Source organism: Pristiophorus japonicus, chromosome 9 (assembly GCF_044704955.1).
Source record: "Pristiophorus japonicus isolate sPriJap1 chromosome 9, sPriJap1.hap1, whole genome shotgun sequence".
Taxonomy (NCBI): Eukaryota; Metazoa; Chordata; class Chondrichthyes; family Pristiophoridae; genus Pristiophorus; species Pristiophorus japonicus.
Window position 1 is genome coordinate 220328621 of NC_091985.1, and position 15859 is coordinate 220344479.

Genomic DNA, 15859 nt, shown 5'->3' on the forward strand with positions numbered 1-15859 from the left:
TGGAGGGAGTGGATGTTTAAGGTGGTGGATGGGGTGCCAATCAAGCGGGCTGCTTTGTCCTGGATGGTGTCGAGCTTCTTGAGTGTTGTTGGAGCTGCACTCATCCAGGCAAGTGGAGAGTATTCCATCACACTCCTGCCTTATGCCTTATAGATGGTCGAAAGGATTTGGGGAGTCAGGAGGTGAGACACTCACTGCAGAATACCCAGCCTCTGACCTCTTGTGGCTACAGTATTTATGTGGCTGGTCCAGTTAAGTTTCTGCTCACTGGTGACCCCCAGGATGTTGATGGGGGATTCGACGATGGTAATCCTGTTGAATGTCAAGGGTCGGTGGTTAGACTCCCATGTGTTGGTGTTGTATATGTAAACTTGTATTTACTCTGTACAGCCACCAGAGGGTTCATCCCCTGGAGTCCCAAGGGATCCCATAATCCCTTGGGAGTTCAGATATTTAAAGAGGCTTCGCAGGTTGGAGAGGCACTCTGGAGATCTGCAATAAAAGACTACGGTCACACGTTACTTTGAGCACAGTGTTCAGTCTAACTCTTTCTCCATACACAACAACTGGCGACGAGATCCAATAGCGAACCCAAAGATGCAGAGAACAGTGAGCATCCTGGAGAAATTCTCGGAGGGAGATGATTGGGAAACTTTTGTGGAGCGACTCGACCAATACTTCGTGGCCAACGAGCTAGATGGGGAAGAGAGCACTGCGAAATGAAGGGAGATCCTCCTCACCGTCTGTGGGGCACCAACGTATGGCCTCATGAAGAATCTGCTCACTCCAGCGAAACCCACGGAGAAATCGTATAACGATTTGTGCACACTGGTCCAAGAGCATTTGAACCCGAAGGAAAGCGTTCTGATGGCGAGGTACCAGTTCTACACCTACAAAAGGTCTGAAGGCCAGGAAGTGGTGAGTTATGTCGCCGAGCTAAGACGCCTTGCAGGACATTGCGAATTTGAAGGACATTTAGAGCACATGCTCAGAGACTTTTTCATACTTGGCATTGGCCACGAAACCATACTTTGCAAACTTTTGACTGTAGAGACCCCAAACTTGAGCAAGGCCTTAGCGATAGCCCAGGCGTTCATTGCCACCAGTGACAATATGAAGCAAATATCTCAGCACGCAAGTGCTGCTACAAGTACTGTGAACAAAGTGATGTTTTTGAATTGTAACGTACAGGGCAGGTCACACATACCTGCAGCTGCACGTCCACAGATGTCTGAGTCCACTATCAAGGATGATTAATGCAAGGCCATTGACACCTTGTTGGCGTTGCGGGGGTGATCATCATTTCCATTCATGCCGATTTAAAGAGTACGTTTGCAAGGGCTGTGGAACAATGGGATACCTCCGAAGAGTGTGCAGGCGAGCTGCAAAGGCTATAAACATGCAAACCACCACGTTGCAGAGGGGGACAGATCCACGGAGGATCACGACGAACCAGCGCCTCAGATCGAGAAGTCAGAGGTACATGGGGTGCACACCACGAATTGTCCCCCGATAATGCTGAATGTTGAACTAAATGAACTCCATATGGAGCTGGACACGGGCGCGAGCCAGTCCATCATGGGCAAAAGGTTGTGGTGCAACAAAGCCTCAAGACCAGCCTTAACTCCAGTTCGCATGAAACTAAGAACTTAAACAAAAGAACTGATTCCTGTAATCGGCAGTGCTACCGTAAAGGTCTCCTACGATGGAGCGGTTCACAAGCTACCACTCTGGGTGGTACCGGGCGATGGTCCCACGCTGCTCGGCAGGAGCTGGCTGGGAAAGATACGCTGGAACTGGGATGACGTCCAAGCGTTATCCAGCGCCCACTGATGACACTTCGTGTGCCCAGGTCTTAAACAAATTTCCTTTGCTGTTCGAGCCAGGCATCGAGAAATTCCAAGGAGCAAAAGTGCAGATCCACTTAATTCCGGGGGCGCGACCCATCCATCACAAGGCAAGAGCAGTACCATACATGATGAGAGAAAGGGTAGAGATCGAGCTAGACTGGCTGCAAAGAGAGGGCATCATTTCCCCGATCGAGTTCAATGAGTGGGCCAGTCCTATTGTCCCCGTCCTCAAGGGAGACGGCGCCGTCAGAATCTGTGGCGATTACAACATAACTATCAATCGTTTCTCCCTGCAGGAGCAATACCACTACCAAAGGCCGATGACCTCTTTGTAACGCTGGTGGGAGGAAAGGCGTTCACGAAGCTGGATCTGACTTCAGCCAACATGACGCAGGAACTGGAGGAATCATCGAAGGCCCTCACCTGCATCAACACACACACACAAAGGTCTTTTTGTTTATAACAGATGCCCGTTTGGAATCCGATCGACGGCGGCGATATTTCAGAGAAACATGGAAAACCTACTGAAGTCGGTCCCCCACACTGTGGTCTTCCAGGACGACATCTTGGTCACAGGTCAGAACACAGTCGAGTACCTGCAGAATCTGTAGGAGGTTCTTAGTCGACTCAACCGCGTGGGGTTCAGGTTAAAACGTTCGAAGTTAGTTTTCATGGCACCTGAAGTGGAGTTCCTGGGAAGGAGGATTGCGGCGGATGGCATCAGGCCCACCAGTGCAAAGACTGAGGCAATTGAGAATGCACTGAGGCCACAGAACGTGATGCAGCTGTGGTTGTCTCTGGGACTCCTGAACTACTTTGGTAACTTCTTACCGGGTCTCAGCACACTGTTAGAACCACTGCATGTCTTGCTACGATAAAGGACAAATGGGTTTGGGGCAAAAGCCAAGAAAATGCCTTTTTGAAAGCGAGAAAATTGTTATGCTCAAACAAATTGCTTGTGTTGTATGATCCATGCAAGCATTTGGTACGAGCATGTAATGCGTCGTCGTATGGGCGTCGGGTGTGTATTGAAACAAGCTAATGATTTCGGAAACTGCAACCGGTTGCTTATGCACCCAGGAGTCTGTCGAAGGCTGAGAGAGCCTTGCAGCATGATTGAGAAAGAAACGTTAGCGTGTGTTTATGGTGTAAAGAAAATGCATCAATATCTGTTTGGGCTAAAATTCGAATTGGAAACTGACCATAAGCCACTTATATCCCTGTTTTCCCAGAATAAAGGGATAAATACCAATGCATCGGCCCATATCCAGAGATGGGCGCTCACATTGTCCGCCACAACTACGCCATCCGCCACAGGCCAGGCACAGAAAACTGCGCCGATTCTCTCAGTAGTCTGCCATTACCCACCACGGGGGTGGAAATGGTGCTGCCCGCATATCTAGCCACGGTTATGGAAGCATTTGAGAGTGAAAATTTACCCGTCACTGCCCGGCAGATCAAAACCTGGACAAGCCAGGACCCCTTATTATCTCTAGTCAAAAGCTGTGTTCTTCCCGGGAACTGGTCCAGTGTCCCAGTGGAAATGCAGGAAGAGATAAAGCGTTCTAGCGATTCAAAGATGAAATGTCTATTCAGGCAGACTGCCTTCTGTGGGGCAATCGAGTAATGGTCCCCAAGAAGGCCAGAGACACCTTCATCAATGACCTCCACGGTACCCACCCAGGCACCATAATGATGAAAGCGATAGCCAGATCCCACGTGTGGTGGCCCGGTATCGATGCGGGCTTAGAGTTCTGCATTCACAGATGTAATACATGCTCGCAGTTAAGCAATGTACCCAGGGAGGCGCTGCTAAGTTTATGGTCTTGGCCCTCCAAACCGGGGTCTTGGGTACACGTCGACTATGCAGGCCCGTTCCTGGGTAAAATGTTCCTTGTGGTTGTAGACGCGTACTCCATGTGGATTGAATGTGAGATTATGTCGGCTAGCACGTCCGCTGCCACTACTGAAAGCTTGCGGGCCATGTTTGCCACTCACGGCTTACCCGATGTCCTGGTGAGCGACAACGGGCCATGTTTTACCAGTGCTGAGTTCAAAGAATTCATGACCCATAACAGATCAAACATGTCACATCTGCCCCGTTTAAATTAGCGTCCAATGGTCAAGCAGAGAGAGCAGTGCAAACCATCAAGCAAGGCTTGAAGAGGGTAACTGAAGGCTCACTGCAGACTCACTTATCCCGAGTTCTGCTTAGCTGCCTCACGAGACCCCACTCGCTCACTGGGATTCCACCTGCTGAACTGCTCATGAAAAGAGCACTTAAGACAAGGCTCTCGTTAGTTCACCTTGATCTACATGAACAAGTAGAGAGCAGGCAGCTTCAACAAAGTGCATACCATGATAGCGGAAAAGTGTCACGCGAGATTGAAATCAATGATCCTGTATTTGTATTCAATTATGAACAAGGTCCCAAGTGGCTTCCCGGCACTGTCGTGGCCAAAGAGGAGAGCAGGGTGTTTCGGGTCAAACTTTCAAATGGACTCATTCACAGGAAACACTTGGACCAAATCAAACTCAGATTTACGGACTACCCTGAGCTACCCACCTTGGACCCTACCTTTTTTGATCCTCCAACATACACATCAATGGCAACCGGCACCACGGTTGACCACGGAGCAGAACCAATCATCTACAGCAGCCGAGCAGGGCTCAACAAATGATTCAACAACACCAGCTTTCACACCGAGATGATCAACCAGGGCAAGGAGAGCCCCAGATCGACTCACATTGTAAATAGTTACACTATTGAATTTGCGGGGGGGAGGGGGAGGAGAGTGTTGTTATATATGTAGACTTGTAGTTACTCTGTACAGCCACCAGAGGGCTCATCCCCTGGAGTCCCAAAGGATCCCATAATCCCTTGGGAGACAGGTATTTAAGGATGCTTCACAGGTTGGAGAGGCGTTCTGGAGACCTGCAATAAAAGACTATGGTCACACTTTACTTTGAGCTCAGTGTTCAGTCTGACTCTTTCTCCACACACAACAGTTGGAGATAGTCATTGTCTGGCATCAGTTTGTGGAGGAGAGGGAGAGATAGGAACTGACCTGATTTTTCTTCAATGGATGTCTCCCTCTTCCCATACAGGAAGTGAGGTCGCTGGCGAGCGGCTGTGATGGGATCTCGGACTGCGTGTTCCTGGACGAGAGCACGCTCTGCGCCACGTCCTTCAACGGCAAGATTGAAGTGTGGAGCCTCGCTGACGGCTGCAGGTAGGAGGGGGAGGGGAGACCCTCTGGGCAGGGGGTCGGGTGGAGCACAAATGGCAAACAGGACCCGCCCCATTCCCAGTAACTCCAGACGGTTCGGGGGAGGGAGGGAGGGAGGGAGGGGGTGGGTGGTGCGTGGGCAGAATGTTGTCAATGGTCAGACCCCACCTGGAGTAAGTGCATCAGTTGTGGCAGCTTACCTTGGGAAGGATATACTGAGCTTGGCAGCCCAGATTCTCCAGAATGACACAGGGGCTAACAGGATTAAATTATGAGGACAGGTTGAATGGACCAGGCTTGTATTCGCTTGAGTTTAGAAGATCGAGGGAAGATCTAATTGAGGTGTTTAAGATGGTTAAATAAGTTCACTAGGTAGATAGAGAGGAATTAGTGATCAGAACAAGGGGGCACAAGCTTAAAATTGTAGCTCAGCCATTGAGGGGTGATGTCAGGAACCGTTGCTTCACACAAAGCATAGTGGGGATATGGAACTCTGTCCCCAACAAAGCTGATGAGGCTGGGGGTTGAATGAAATTTTCAAAACTGAGCTCGACAGGTTTTGGTTAGGCAAAGGTATTACGGGTAATGGAATGAAGACAGGTAAATGGAGTTAACCGACAGATCAGGAATGATATAATTGAATGGCGGAACAGGCTCGAGGGGCTGAATGACGACTCATAACAAGAAATAGGAGCAAGAGTTAGTCATTTGGCCCACTGAGCCTGCTCCGTCATTCAATAAGATCATGGCTGATCTGATCATAGACTCAGCTCCACTTCCCTGCCCGCTCCCCATAACCCTTTACTGCCTTACGCTCAAGAATCTGTCTATCTCCGCCTTAAATATATTCAATGACCCAGCCTCCACAAATCTCTGGGGCAGAGAATTCCATATAGTTACAACCCTCAGAGAAGAAATTACTCCTCATCTCAGTTTTAAATGGGTGGCTCCTTATTCTAAGACGGTGTCCCCTAGTTTTAGTTTCCTCCTATGAGTGGAAATATCCTCTCTGCACCCACCTTGTCGAGCCCCTTCATTATCTTATAAGTTTCAATCAGATCACCTCTCATTCTTCTGAACTATAATATGTATAGGCCCAACCTACTTAACCTATCCTCATAAGTCAACCCCTTCATCTCCGGAATCAACCTAGTGAACCTTCTCTGAACAGCCTCCAATGCAAGTATATCCTTCCTTAAATACGGAGACCCAAACTGTACACAGTACTCTAGGTGTGGCCTCACCAATACCCTGTACAGTTGTAGCAGGATGCTTTTATACTCTATTCCCCCTTGCAATAAAGGCCAATATTCTATTTGCCTTCCTGATTACTTGCTGTACCTGCATGCTAACTTTTTGTGTTTCATGCACAAGGATCCCCAGGTCTCTGTACTGCAGCACTTGCAATTTTTCTCCATTTAAATTATAATTTGCTTTTCTATTTTTTTCTGCCAAAGTGGATAACCTCACATTTTCCCACATTATACTCCATTTGCCAAATTTTTGCCCACTTACTTAGCCTGTCTATATCCCTTTGCAGATTTTTTGTGTCCTCCTCACAATTTGCTTTCCCACCCATCTTTGTATCATCAGCAAACTTGGTTACATTACACTCGATCCCTTCATCCAAGTCGTTAATATAGATTGTAAATAGTTGAGGACCCAGCACCCCACTAGTCACTATTTGCCAACCGGAAAATGACCCATTTATCCCGACTCTGTTTTCTGTTAGTTAAGCAATCCTCTATCCATGCTAATATATTACCCCCAACACCATGAGCTTTTATCTTGTGCAGTAACCTCTTACGTGGCACCTTATCGAATGCCTTCCAAATACACCACATCCACTGGTTCCCCCTTATCCACCCTGTTCGTTACATCCTCAAAGAACTCCAGCAAATTTGTCAAACATGATTTCCCTTTCATAAAACCATGCTGACTCTGCTTGACCAAATTTTGCTTTTCCAAATGTCCCGCTACTGCTTCCTTAATAATGGACTCCAGCATTTTCCCAACGACAGATGTTCGGCTAACTGGTCTATAGTTTCCTGCTTTTTGTCTGCCTCCTTTTTTTAAATAGGGGTATTACATTTGTGGTTTTACAATCTGCTGGGATCTCCCCAGAATCCAAGGAATTTTGGTAGATTACAGCCAGTGGATCCACTATTTCTGCAGCCACTTCTCTTAAGACCCTAGGATTTAAGCCATCAGGTCCAGGGAACTTGTCCGCCTTTAGCCCCATTATTTTACTGAATACTACTTCTACCTATAGCCTCTTGATTATCCACTATTGGGATGTTTTTAGTGTTTTCTACCGTAAAAACCGATACAAAATATTTGTTCAACATCTCTGCCATTTCCCTGTTCTCCATTATTAATTCCCCAGTCTCGCCCTCTAGGGGACCAACATTTACTTTAGCCACTCTTTTCCTTTTTATGTACCTGTAGAAACTCTTACTATCTGTTTTTATATTTCATGCTAGTTTACTTTCATAATCTATCTTCCCTCTCTTAATCATTTTTTTAGTTGTTCTCCATTGGTTTTTAAAAATGTCCCAATCCTCTGGCCTCCCACTAGTTTTGGCCACATTGTATCCCTTTGTTTGCGATTTGATACCATCCCTTATTTCCTTAGTTAGCCATGGATGGTTATCGCTTCTCTGACAGTCTTTCCTTCTTACTGTAACAAGCTCGAGGGACTGAATGGCCGACTCCTGTACCCATGTCTACATTATGGTGGGGATGGTTACAGGATTATTGCTCGATCTCTGAACTCCTCTGATGGTACAACCACCCCCACCCCCCTTCGCCCAAACTCTCTGTTCCTGACTCTCCATACCCCACCCTCTTCACCCCAAACTCTCTGTTCCTGACTCTCCATACTCCACCCCCTTCGCCCAAACTCTCTGTTCCTGACTCTCCATACCCCACCCTCTTCACCCCAAACTCTCTGTTCCTGACTCTCCATACCCCACCCTCTTCGCCCCAAACTCTCTGTTCCTGACTCTCCATACCCCACCCCCTTCGCCCCAAACTCTCTGTTCCTGACTCTCCATACCCCACCCTCTTCGCCCCAAACTCTCTGTTCCTGACTCTCCATACCCCACCCCCTTCGCCCAAACTCTCTGTTCCTGACTCTCCATACCCCACCCCCTTTGCCCCAAACTCTCTGTTCCTGACTCTCCATACCCCACCCCCTTCGCCCAAACTCTCTGTTCCTGACTCTCCATACCCCACCCCCTTTGCCCCAAACTCTCTGTTCCTGACTCTCCATACCCCACCCTCTTCGCCCCAAACTCTCTGTTCCTGACTCTCCATACCCCACCCCCTTCGCCCAAACTCTCTGTTCCTGACTCTCCATACCCCACCCCCTTTTCCCCAAACTCTCTGTTCCTGACTCTCCATACCCCACCCTCTTCGTTCCTGACTCTCCATACCCCACCCTCTTCGCCCCAAACTCTCTGTTCCTGACTCTCCATACCCCACCCCCTTCGCCCCAAACTCTCTGTTCCTGACTCTCCATACCCCACCCTCTTCGCCCCAAACACTCTGTTCCTGACTCTCCATACCCCACCCTCTTCGCCCCAAACTCTCTGTTCCTAACTCTCCATACCCCACCCCTTCACCCCACCATTGGTGGCCGGGCCTTCAGCTGTCTCAACCCCAAGCGCTGGAATTCCCTGCCCGAACCCCTCCGCCTCTCCATGTGTCTCTCCTCCCCCTTTCAGACCATCCTTAAAACCCACCTCTTCGGTCGATCGTTTGATTACCCCGCCCTTTGACTCGGTGTCAATTTCTGTCACACAGCAGTCCTGTGCAGCACCCTGGGCCGTTTTACTAGGTTAATGGGGCTGTAGAAAGTGAGTCATAGTTCTGTACCTCGCTTCAGCTCCCGTTCCGATGCTGTGGTCTTCCCTTTTAACCACTGATGCCCCCTTCCACACTTTAATCATCTCTGACACTCTCCTTGCCCGGTTTCCTCTCCGCATAATCCCAAACTCATCCAAATATCTGCTCCCGCACTGAGTCTCCCTGTTCCCTCCTCGCTCCCTGACCTCCACTTCATTGTCAAAAATCCTCCTCCTTCGTCTAAAACTCCATCCTCACCGGCCATTCCTCCTCCTGATCCCTCCCTCCCACCTACCCCTTCGTCCGTCCGTCTCCCCTCTCCCCTTCCCCCCCCTCTCCCCTCCCCCCCCCACCTTCGCCCTCTCTCACTGTCCATAGCAGTAGGAGGAGGCCATTCAGCCCCATCAAGGGGACTGGAACACTTCACTATTTCATTGGTTAGATACAGAATAAAGCTCCCTCTACACTGTCCCGTCAAACTCTCCCAGGGCAGGTACAGCACAGGTTAGAGAGAGTGAAGCTCCAGGTGTGGTCTCCCTGCCTCTAACACCAGGTCTCTGTCTCCACAGGCTATTGCTGATCGATGGCCATGGTGATCGGATAACTGGATGTGCACTAAGTCCTGATGGAAAACATCTGGCTACCTGTTCCTGGGATCAGACGGTGAAGGTAGGTTCTGTGTGCACGGGCATGCCCGGTGACTGGATACTTCACTCCTGTATTCACCCCGTGTCTCCATTCCCACAGCAGGAACAGGGTTTGGTTCTAACTGAGAGATTCCCAATAATGCCCTGCGGGGCTACTTAAATGACATGGAACTTTCAGCACAGGACAAGCCATTCGGCCCAACAGATGTCTATACTCCACTCGGGAATGTGGAGACTGAGAGAAGGGATTCAATTCCCCGTCTGACCTGGAGATTCATCGATGCCATCACACCGGGGAGAGGCCGTTCACCTGCTCTGAGTGTGGGAAGGGATTCACTCAGTCATCCAACCTGCTGAGACACCAGCGAGGTCACAAGTGACTGCAGGGTTTGGATTCTGCTGTTGTTGCTGCTGCTGTTCACATCCCGACTGAACCATGTTCATTCTGTTATTTGGAATTTGTTTCTGCTGATAACCCTTCAACTCGGCAGGAGTTTAATATTTTGATATTTCAAGTAACTGTTGATATTTGATGTCTTGAAGATAAGAGGAGACTAATTAATGTCCTGTTTCTGACTGCTCCATTTTTGATCGGGGCCCAGGAGAGGAGAGGGTTCGGGGCCCAGAAGAGCCGAGGGCCCAGGGGCAGCACAGGCCAGCCCACACTGCAATCTATGGATAGTAGGAGGATGTGTGTGCACTAGGTCTGTGCAACAGAGTCTTGGTTAACCCTTGCCACTGGATCAAAACCTAGCTCTGTCAAGCCCGTGTGGTGGCTGGTGTGCAACGGCCACCCCACGTTAAAAGTCCATGCACAGGCATCTTCCATCCTTCAGCATGGAGTTTGGGACCTAGAATGTCAGGTCCCTCATTGAAATACCTGTGAACATCCCTTTTCGGCGTGGAAACGCGTCATCCTCGATAGGAGGGACTGCCTAATACTATACGAGCCTCTTCCCACCTCTTTCATCTAACTTCTCACTAAAGTCATTCTTACCGTCTCAGTGACAACCGCCAACAGACAAGAGACCCTTTTGTGATATGGATTCAACAAGAACTTGGTGGAGCCAGAACAGCTTCATCACGTTTCTCAGGATTGCATTTGACCCCGAGCTCCCCAGCGGGTGAAAGGTCAGTGCCTGACCCACTGACCTCCCCCCAACCCAGTCCTCCATCAGAGAGAAACCTTCATCCCCAGTGTCGGGGGCTGCATTTCACCCCAGATCCCAGAGGGTCAAAGGTCAGTGACGGCATCGATCTACAACCGTTATTTACAGCTTCAATCGATTTTCTGTTTTAGGTCTGGGTGGTGGTCACAGGGAAGCTCAACGTCGCACTGACCAATCCCCACCCCCTCAACTGTGTGACCTTTCACCCTGAAGGTCAACTGCTGGCTACAGGCAGCTGGGACCGGACAGTCAAAATCTGGAACTGGGTGAGGGCGAGCATCGTGTCGGTGAGTACCAGCGAACGCTCGGGGGAGGGGCCCATGAGTCAGAGGGGGAGGGGAGCGGCCAGTGGATCCCATTGGTCAATGGGGGGGGGGGGGGGAGGGCCAGTGGATCCCATGGGTCGGGAGGGAGCAGTGGATCCCATGGATCAGTGGGGGAGGGGCCAGTGGATCCCATGGGTCATTGTCGGGGAGGGAAAGGGTCAGTGGATCCTGTACCCCAGTGGGGGGGGGGGGGGGCGGTAGAGCCTGTACCCCAGTGTGAGAGGGGGAGGGGCCAGTGGATCCCGTACCCCAGTGTGAGGGGGAGGGGTCAGTGGATCCCGTACCCCAGTGAGGGGGAGGGGCCAATGGATCCCGTACCCCAGTGAGGGGGAGGGGCCAATGGATCCCGTATCCCGGTGTGACGGGGCGGGCTGGTAGCTGATTTGCTGGGAAATACCAGGATGAATCCTAATGCCTGCTCCTCCTCCGCCCCCCCCCCCCCACCGCCTCGGTTGTTCTCTCTCTCTCTCTCTCTCTCTCTCTCTCTCTCTCTCTCTCTCTCTCTCTATCACCTCCTCCTCCATCCCCTCATCTCCTCTATCCCCTCCCTAGGTGCTACATGGACACCCGGCCTCAGTGCGAGCTGTGACCTTCGCCCCATCTGGAGAGTTCCTCGCCTCGGCCTCACTGCTGGGAGAGGTGCGGCTCTGGTCGACCGCCTCGGGATTAGCGGTGGCCGGTTACCAGGCCCATCGGGGCCCCGTCACCGCGCTGCGATTCCTTGCCGATGGGCGTTACCTGCTCACCACTGGGGAGGACCATCAGGTAGGATGGCAGATCTCCCAGGACTGTGAATCAGCGTAACGGCGGCGGGGGGGGGGGGGGGAGGGGGGGAAAGAGTGTGTTACGGTCATGATGTCAAGCCCCCAAGAGCGAGCTTTACGCCAATGAAATATATTTGGAGTGTAGTCACTGTTGTAATGTAGGAAACGCGGCAGTCAATTTACACTCAGCAAGCTCCCACAACCAGCAATATGATTATTGATCAGATCATCTGTTTTAGTGATGTTGATTGAGGTATAAATATTGGACCCAGAACACTGGGGGAACATCACTGTGTTCCTCCAATAGTGGCCGTAGGATCTTTTACGTTCTGCTGAGATGGCAAACGGGGCCCTCATTTAACGACACAGCCGAAAGATGTCCCCTCCGACAGTGCGGCGCTCCCTCAACACTGCCCCTCCGACAGTGCGACACTCCCTCAGCACTGCCCGTCCGACAGTGCGACACTCCCTCAGCACTGCCCCTCCGACAGTGCGGCGCTCCCTTCAGCACTGCACCGGAAGTGTCGGCCCTGGACTATAGGCTCGAGTCTCTGGAGGGGGGGGCTCGAACCCACGACTCTCTGACTCAGAGGCGAGAGTCAGAGCCACTGAGCCACTGTTGACATGCCAGGCATGTAGGCAAGACCAGCACAGAGTAACAATACCAAAATCGGTTGAGAGAGGAAGGGATCCAGGTGTTGTGCACTGATCACTCAAGGTTCACGACCAATGCAGATGAGCCATTGCTAAAGCAGACAGGGGATTAGGTTATATTAATAGAACCATTCTATACAAGTCGAGGAGACCATTCTGTCCGTAAAAGATCCCATGGCGTATTTCGAAGGAGAGACCAACATCCCCAAAACACATGATCTGGTCGTATATCACATTGCTGGTTGTGGGATCTTGCTGTGCGTATATTGGCTGCCGCGTTTCCGACATTACAACGGTGACTATACTTTGAAAGTGCTTCTTTGGCTGTAAAGTGCTTTGAGGTGTCCTGAGGTCATGAAAGGCGCTAGAGAAATGCAAGTTACTTCGATCTTTATCACACTGCAGCTGTTGAGGTTAAATGCCATTTGCTACTCTTTGGCCCAGTTCCCCAGCGTGCCTCAGTCTGTCTCCAGAAGGTTGTACTTCCCGACTGCCTTGGATTAGATTCAGCACTGAGCGGTTGTGTGAAACTTTCTGCAAGGGTTAAATAAGATGGGCCGAATAGCCTCCCTCATCTGTAATAGCAACAATAACTTGCAGTTGTACAACACCTTTAACATAGTGAAACGTCCCAAGGTGCTTCACAGGACTGTAATCACATTAAATTTAACACCAAGCCACATTAGATATTAGGACAGGTGACCAAAAGCTGGGTCAAAGAGGTAGGTTTTAAGGAGCGTCTGAAAGTAGGAAAGAGGCGGAGAGGTTTAGGGAGGGAGTTCCAGAGCTCGGGGCCCAGGCAGCTGAAGGGCCGGACACCGATGGTGGAGCGATTATAATCAGGGATGGTCAAAAGGGCAGAATTTAAGGAGTGCAGACATCTCCAGAGGGTTGTCGGGCTGGTGGAGGTTACAGAGATGGGGAGGGGCGAGGAGAGATTTGAACACCAGGATGAGGATTTTAAAATCAAGGCCTGGCCGGACCGAGTGCCAGTGTAGGTCAGTGAGCACACTATGCTGTGATCACTGGGGTCGTGTCAGGATGTGTGGGGGGGGTGTCGTGTCAGGATGTAGGGGGCGGGGGGGGAGTAGGGTCAGGATGTGGGGGGGAACAGGGTGGGGAGGTGTAGGGTCAGGATGTGGGGAGGTGTAGGGTCAGGATGTGGGGGGTGTAGGTTCAGGATGGCGGGTAGGGGGGAACAGGATGGGGGGTTGTAGAGACCAGGGGGTGGGGGGGAGAACAGGATGACGAGAGTTTGGGAGAATGAATCAAGCCCCACACTGGTGTGTTCTGCAGGTTCGGATCTGGTCCGGGACTCTGGGCCGGGCCTGTGGACAGTACATTACAGACCAGACCTCCGCTGCCCTATGTGTGTCTGTCAGTAGGAATGGTGTGCTGATGGCTGTCGGTTACCACAGCAACCAGGTGAAAATCTTTCAGCTTGAAACAGGTACGTGTTACAGGAACGCTGTCATACCGTTCAAGGACCTGGGCTACAATCCAGTGACAGACACAGGAGATGAAGAGCTGTTCTCTCTGATGGGGGACTGGGTGGGGCAGTGGGTCAGACACTGACCTTTCACCCTCTGGGCCTGAGCTCAAATCCAGACTCAGACAGGATGTGAAGGCATCCTCTCTCTGGGGTGGTGGGTGGGAGGACGACTATCATAGAGTATCATAGAATGTACAGCACAGAAACTGGTCGTTCAGCCCAAGCGGTCAATATCGGTCTTTATGTTCCACACGGGTCTCCTCCCACCTTACTTCATCTGTCCTCGTGAGCTTATCCTTGTATTCCTCACGGGTTGGATTGAGAGAAATGGGGAGAGGTTGGGTGGGATTAAGGGACCTTTTACGTTCTCTTGAGACGGCAAATGGGGCCCTCCTTTAACATCCCATCCAAAAGATGTCCCCTCCGACAGCGCAGCGCTCCCTCGGTACTGCCCCTCCGACAGCGCAGCGCTCCCTCGGTACTGCCCCTCCGACAGTGCAGCGCTCCCTCGGTACTGCCCCTCTGACAGAGCAGCACTCCCTTGGTACTGCCCCTGGGAGTGCCAGCCCTGCATTATCGGCTTGATTTTCTGGAGGGGGGGGCTCGAACCCACGACTCTCTGACTCCAGAGGTGAGAGTGAGAGCCACTGAGCCATCGCTGACATGCCAGGCATGTTGCCAAGACCAGCACAGAGTAACAATACCAAAATCGGTCGAGAGAGGAAGGGATCCAGGTGTGGTGGATTGAGGGATCTGGGGAGAGAGTGGGTGGGATTGAGGGGCAAGGATGTGTTGGGTGGGTGAGATTGAAATTTTCCAGGGACGGGACGGTCTGTGGGCCGTACGCACAACAAACCCCCACCCCCTACCCCCGCCCCTCCTTACTGCCGGTCTGTGGGCCGTACGCCCCCTCTTCCCCCCCCCCCTCACTGCCGGTCTGTGGGCCGTACGCCCCCTTCTCACCCTCCTCACTGCCGGTCTGTGGGCCGTACGCCCCCCTCTGCCCCGGTTCTCACTCTGCCCTCTCTCTGACTAGGTGCCCTGACTGTGGAGTGCGAGGTCCCACAGGTGCCCGTGCGATGCCTGCAGTGGTTGGACGGCGAGGAGCTCCTGGTGTCTGGCTCAGATGACAACGTTCTGCGAGTGTGGCGGGTGCAGGGGTTTGGGGCAAGCTGTGAGCATCGCTGCTGGGGCCACACGAGACCCCCAGTATCCTTTTCTCACTCCCAACAATTCCTGGCTTCAGCCTCAGGTAACGGTTAACACTTTTCATATTGCTCTCCCCTCCCCCCCCCCCCATTCTCACTTTCCCCCCCCCCCCCCCCCCCCGTCTTCTCCGAACCCCCCCCCGGCCACTCCACAGACATTGTATTTCCCTGGGGTGCTGGCACATTTGCCCTTTCCCTGTTGCTCTCTGACCTCCTCCTGTTCCCGTTCCCTGTTCCCCCTCCTATTCCTTTCCCCCTTTCTCTACCTGCCTGATCTCTCCGCTCTCTCTCCCCAGATGATTTCACCGTCCTGCTCTGGACGCTGGCCGAGCTGGTGGACCGGGAAGGCTGCGCGGATGTGACCCCGGCCTGCGTGCTGAGAGGTCACTGCAACTCGGTCACCTGCTGCTCCTTCAGCCCCGATGGGCTGCGGTTGGTGACCAGCAGCAAGGACAAGGTAGGCGAGGGCCTAGTGACAGAGGGAGAAGCGAATCCACCGGCCTACATTCAGATCGTCTACACACACTCTGACCTTTCACCCTCTGCAACCTGGGGTCCAATCCAGAGCCGGGGTGAAGGTCTTCTCATGCTGGGGGTCAGTAGGTCAGACACCTACCTTTCACCCCGTGAGTCCTGGGTTTCTGCTCCTGATCACCAACCAGTGACACCT

At 51.8% G+C, this 15859-nt stretch overlaps 1 protein-coding gene across 1 annotated transcript in view; it reads left to right on the forward strand.

Moving 5' to 3' along the window:
- The window catches only part of LOC139274153 (telomerase protein component 1-like), a 56277-nt gene that overhangs the window by 17779 nt on the left and 22639 nt on the right, over window positions 1-15859 (forward strand). The window contains exons 6-12 of the mRNA XM_070891193.1: window positions 4959-5083; window positions 9499-9598; window positions 10877-11032; window positions 11624-11836; window positions 13786-13939; window positions 15018-15233; window positions 15486-15646. Coding sequence (XP_070747294.1) covers window positions 4959-5083; window positions 9499-9598; window positions 10877-11032; window positions 11624-11836; window positions 13786-13939; window positions 15018-15233; window positions 15486-15646 — 1125 coding nt within the window. The remainder of the gene's footprint in view (window positions 1-4958; window positions 5084-9498; window positions 9599-10876; window positions 11033-11623; window positions 11837-13785; window positions 13940-15017; window positions 15234-15485; window positions 15647-15859) is intronic.